At 40.5% G+C, this 6079-nt stretch overlaps 1 protein-coding gene across 1 annotated transcript; it reads right to left on the bottom strand.

Annotated features, from left to right (window-relative positions):
* Positions 1–326: 326 nt before the first annotated feature.
* LOC111027632 (extensin-2-like) lies at positions 327–3941 on the bottom strand. Its single transcript, XM_022306028.1, has 2 exons — positions 3771–3941; positions 327–1639 (listed from the first exon to the last, which is right to left on the bottom strand). The coding sequence occupies exons 1-2, from the start codon at positions 3786–3788 to the stop codon at positions 452–454; spliced, it is 1206 nt and encodes a 401-aa protein (XP_022161720.1). The 5' UTR covers positions 3789–3941; the 3' UTR covers positions 327–451.
* Between the last annotated feature and the right edge of the window lie 2138 nt (positions 3942–6079).

Below are 6079 nucleotides of genomic sequence, written 5' to 3'. Positions count from 1 at the left end.
ATTGCTCGTTCACGATTAGTTCTAAATTTTCCTGATAATAATTATTGTATTACTGTAAATCGAAACAAATTTTGATCTGACTAGTCAATGTATAACACTGCCTTAAAGTGCATTTACACCTATATCTTACCTTACCCGATAAGAGTGGTCAAGAACCATGTCCTAAATGTGTGTGTGTGTGTGTGCGTAAACCAATATTATATTAAATAATAATATCTACGATGAAAATAGTATTATGGTCAATATATATATTATAGTCAATGGATGGGATCGGACGTGTAGAAGATCTTTTAAGACCATGGTTATGGGATAAAAAGTACAAGAAGTCGATAAAAAATGTTTTATTATTTATATATTTATATGCAGGTATAGAAAAAGAAGGGAAGACTATGCAATAGAGTATACAATATGTTACTCGATCAGCGTGGGGACGGGCGGTGTTTGCAGATCATTAAACGTGGTGAACGGGAATGTTGGTGCCTGCGGCTTTGAAACCTTCGGCTCCAGCGGAGTAGTGGACAGCCTGGACTGAACCGTGATCATCTACGTACGAGTAGCTTCCTTTGGTCTCACCGTCGGCGTAACGGGTCTCGGTCTTGGCGGATGAACCGTCAGTGTAACCGTAAGTGTACTGACCGTGTTCGTCTTGTGCGTGGAACTGGCTCTTGGCCGGGGCCACTGCTACGGCTGGGGCGTAAACGTGTGGTTCCGGTGCAGCGTAGACGGTGTGTGGAGCTGGTGCGGCGTAGACGGTGTGTGGGGCCGGGGCGGCGTAGACCTGTGGGGCTGGTTCGGCGTAGACGTGTGCGGCTGGTGCGGCGTAAGCGAGCACTGGGGCCACAGCCGGTTCGTGGTGGCGGGTGACGCTGGTGTAGGAAGTAGCGACCGGAGCGGGTGCTGGGGCGGCGGCCAAGTAGTACGGGGATGGGGCGGCCAAATGGTGGACGATTGGCGCTGGTGGGGCGGCGAATTCGGTGTGCTTGACGGTGACGACGTGAGCGGGGGCGGCGGAGTAACCGGAAACCAGTGAGGGGTAGAGTCCAGCGCTACGCTTCTTACGGGCGGCCAGGAGGACGGCGTGTTCTGGGTAGTGGACGTTGGAAGTGCTGGCGGGTGTCAACGGCTGGGCGAGCTTGATCAGTGGGTGAGCGGCGGGCACGTAGTACGACGGGCTCTTGACTATGACTGGCGCGGCAGCTTCGTGGTGGTGGACAACGCTGGAGTAGGAAGTGGCGACTGGAAGTGGTGCTGGGGCAGCAGCCAAGTAGTATGGGGATGGCACTTCGGCGTGGCGGACGACCGGAACTTCGGCGTGGTGGACGACCGGCAAAGCGGCGTGGTGAGCGGTGTTAGAGTCTGCTGGCAGATTGGTGCCGCTCACGCGGAAACCGTTGACCGGGTCGGACACGTAGGCCAAAGACTGGACGAGACCGTTGGCGTCCACGTACGAGTAACCTCCGCTGGTCACACCGTCGGCGGTGCGCTGTTCGTGCTTGGACGATGGGCCACCGGAGTAACCGTAAGCGTACTGGCCCAATTCATCTTGGGAGTGGTATTGGGTGGTGGCCGGTGCGTGGTGCACTGGGATTGGGTACACTGCGCTTCCGCTGACGACTGCAACGACCGCTGCTGCGAATAACTGCAAAAATAAAAAAACACACGAAATCAGAAACGTACATTTTTAGCGGAGTATTATGGGTACTCGGTCCAGTCAGTTTGGGATCAAATTTAAACTCTAAAGTGGATCGGAGGAAATCGGTCACCACAACAATAAGCTACTGTCACGTGTAATAACGTAGTCAAAGACACGTTTTCGTCAAAATTACCCTGCAGAGCGAGACTCGCATTTTCCCGTCCGCTATATTTACGCACAAATACGACCAGATATTATTGATATACATTATTATAGGTAGGTACCTAAGAGGTATGAGAGGGTATTGTGGTACAACGAGCTCATCGATGTCGATATTCGGCGAACCGCGAAAAATGTTCGATAATAATATTATAAGCGATGGAAAAAAGTGATATTATTACCACGTGGGGTAATGTATTGGGTGCACTGTACCTACATGTGGTATAACACTGATTTCGTGTGGCATTATTTTACGAGTGCAAATCATAATAACATTTTCGACTTTTATAACAAACGCCTACAAACAAACTATACTCGTCGAATTGATAAGCGACAGAGAAGGGTTGTGGGAGGGACCAAAGGGTGTGAGTTTTATTTTTTCCTTGTGCTTGTTTGATGAGAGACCCCGCGTGGTACACAATATCGTCTATTGCTTGTTTTTAACCCTAACCTAACTAACCTATGATTGAGACTGCACCGGAAAACACGTTTGCAGGAACCGCCAGAAAAGAAAATATATGTTCGTCTTGCTCGTTTTCCGGGTCGTATGTCACAACATTGTATTGTATTTTTTTACACGTCAGAATATGTGCCTAAATATATTATTACCGGATTGTACATATTATAATGTAGAAACGTTCACGAATCTCCGGCGGCGTCTAAAACGACTCGAGGCCGCGAGTACAAGAGCACACTCACATACTTACACATGTGCAGCGGCACAGAGCGAGCAATGCAACTGCTTGAACTTTGATGATAAACCGCACACACTCTTCAGACCGCGACGACGACGGAAATACCGCCTCGTTTAAATTATAAGCAAACATTAGACGCACAGACGCCACAAGCAATTTCAAAGAATAATGGCGGCGCTTAGAGGCCGAGGTGATTTTTAAGCCGATTTTCGACTGCGAGATTAATTATTATTTCCACCGCAGCGCCGCCGCCGTTCACGTGAATGCATAATATTATGTAAGCGGGGACGTAATCGAAAAACACCCCTCAAAGCTGCACACCGCTCCAAGGCGGGTCTTGTTGCAGGCCCGTCCTCGAATTAAATATGCATAATAATAATAATAAATGAAAGTTATAATAAAATATGCGGTTGCGAACGTGCATACTAGCGAATAGAAAACGCATCACCTGTGGCGAGTGCTGGGGAACTTATCACCCCCCCCCCCCCAAAAAAAAAAAAAATAAAAAGATAAAAATAACACCAACTCGAAATTGTTGAAGATCGTTTATCCTTCTTTTTAGAATATGAAATTTTCCTGGTTCTATTTAAAGTAGAATAAAAATTCAGGCTTTGATAAGACCTGAAAAAAGTTCTCATTTTTAAAAAAAAAAAAATAATTATAATTTGGCCGTAGCTGGTTCTATGTGTGCCTTGTATCTCACGGCGGATCGTTGTGATGGCTGCAGTAAGCTGGCTATGAGGTTGTATTGTACAGTATAAACCTTCGTCAAGATGTCGAAGTAATTTAAAGAAAACAATAAACTTTGAGATATAGAGTATTACGTCATAATGCGATGGTAATTATTTCAAAGAGATTTTGATTGAGTTTGAGAAAAAATGGAGGTATTGGGACGTTCGACGTTTAAATACGAACTGTGCTGTACCTATACTTGTATGATCAAAGTCTAAAATCATATGTATAATATTGTATGACTAACACATAAAGTATTGAATAAAGACATAATATGTTTGGAATACTAGACGATTAATGATGGCAGGTGGATGGTGGTTGGTAAATGTATAGGTTTGTCCCTGCACGTGAAGAAAAATGATTTGTTTCTCGCACTCTTAAAACCGAAAAGCCTGTCAGATCTTTTTCTAAGAATTGTAGTTTACTATGTTCAATGTGTGTCAAAGGCGTATAATGCTAATAATAATAATATAACAACGTTTTACACTCACCAATAGACTGGAATTCATTTTTCTTGTTGTTTTGAACGACTTCGTTGTCTTCTAGAAACGTGAAACACGAGACCACTAAGACTCAGATAAACGCACTAAATCGTAATCGCACAACCGTAGTTAGAAGTACTAGGACTGTCGATCGACAATGCTGTGTTGATCGGTTGGGTACCGCATGGGTATTTATACACGATTTCTGGACGAAAAAAAATCGTTTTGACCTTAGTCGCGCGCTGCGGTGGCGGTATAACATAGTAATAATAATTATTATTATAGGCGTCGGTCACGCGGAAGTCGCCCCGGGGACACGACGCGGCTTTGAGGACAATGATACGATATATTGTGGCCCGACCCTGCCCTTTTGTGCCCGACAATCTCGCCCGACGTGCCCACTCTCGTTGTCCGTTCGCTCCGTCACCCTTTACATTCGTGGCCAGCCGCGGTCACCCGTCGTCGTCCGGACCGGAGTATCGAGTAGGTGCACAAACCCGCGTATGCTGCAGCCGCGCCGGTCAGTCTCCGATTCGGATAATATGTTATAATAATAATAATATTATAATGTATGAGACGGATTTTTGCTTATTTTCAAAAAGTCATCTTTAAGTCCCTAATCGCGATCGACTTTTGTGTTATCAAAAATTACGATAAAAAATATTTCGTTATCTCGATTACATTTCTTTTTTTACTATTTCGAGTTTCGTGGTTCAATGTAATTCGACACACATGTTTATGCAAACAAGCAATTTTAGAGTATAAAGTTAATAATGTTTGTGAATTTATTTTTTCAAAAAAGCTTGTAGGTAAAAAATATAAAAATTTAATATTATATAGGTAGTTAAATAAACGTTTTTTTCATAAATACGACAATTTAAATATGTTTAATTATAGTGTTTAGTTTAAATTCCATCTTGTATATTAATAGTATACATTCGTCGATTGCAGAGCCCTCAACATACATAACTCTTATTGGAAAATAACTCTTATTAACTTAAAAATATAACTTTGATACAACCTGCATGATATATTAACGGTTTAGTCTCAATGCATTAAATACTAAATCAATAGATGACCAATTTTCGACAACTCGGATAAAATATGATATTTGGTCGTCGCATGTTCTACATTGCTTCATATTAAAATATAAAACCAATACATTTCGACGACTTGAGTTTTATTTTCATTGTTCAATATGGTATTCAGTTAAACGTTTGAGATAATCGCGGTGCACACTCATTTTAAACTCTTTTCGTACTTAAGTATTACAGACAATCGAAAATTTGTAAGACTCAAAATAAATGTATTTTAATAGGTTAGGTTAGTGGTTTTTTAATATAAAACTTTGTCCAATAATTTGGTATTCCTCGTAGAATCCCTTGTACGATTAACAATATTCTGGATAGCTCAGTACTATATTGATATAACATAGTATACAAGAGTTGTATCGATTTAAACGATTTATTATATTTACAGGAAAAATATTCGATCGTATGATAAGTCGATCGAAGTTCAAACAAAAAGTTTTCGTTACTTTTTGATAATTTTATATTTGAAAAGCGTCTATTTAAACTTATAGCCATTAGGTATAACATACAGTTGTCACGAGTTATAATTATATTTAATCATCTTTCACATTTATAATAGTTATTGACTGTTTCGTAATAATAAAATACTGCAATGTGCGAACTTGTACATATTATTATAGTACTTACATTATTGTGTTTATTATTAAATGGATAAACTGAAGTCATACTTGTTATTATACTGTAACTATAAGTCAATAAAATATTGTTATTATTATTATTATTATTGATGCAAAATTATTCTTCAAATCGACTGTGAGTAAGAACCGTGTACTATTGTCTATTTATACGCAGTGCAGTAAGTATATTGTACTATTATTTTTGTACACATAACACTTTACTTTTATTGTAATAGTCTTTGCAAGCTTTCTCGCATTAAACATTGCTTTAAACGCTTATTATTTTTTTTTGTGGAAATATTGAAGGAAAGTCCGATATTCATTTAAAACTAAACAAAGGTGGGTGTACAAACTGCAAATTGTATAACTACGGTTTAGAAGACATAATATCACGCAATAAATTAAACGCAAATATAGAACTAGTAACTAGGCATGTAATAATTGTATAGATTAATTTTAGATTCTTTAAGCGATGGAATCTATTGATTTTACAATGATGGGTGTGTGTGTGTGTGTGTGTGTGTGTTTTGTTTGTGTTTGGAAACACTTATTTTTCTAGTAAGAAGATGCCATGGACTTTAACTTTGATGGAGGTTTTTGGTATTTTTGG

This window comes from Myzus persicae, unplaced genomic scaffold, assembly GCF_001856785.1.
Source record: "Myzus persicae strain clone G006 unplaced genomic scaffold, MPER_G0061.0, whole genome shotgun sequence".
Classification (NCBI taxonomy): domain Eukaryota; kingdom Metazoa; phylum Arthropoda; class Insecta; order Hemiptera; family Aphididae; genus Myzus; species Myzus persicae.
Note: the sequence above shows the minus strand (reverse complement) of the source record. Positions and strands in the feature narration are given on the sequence as shown.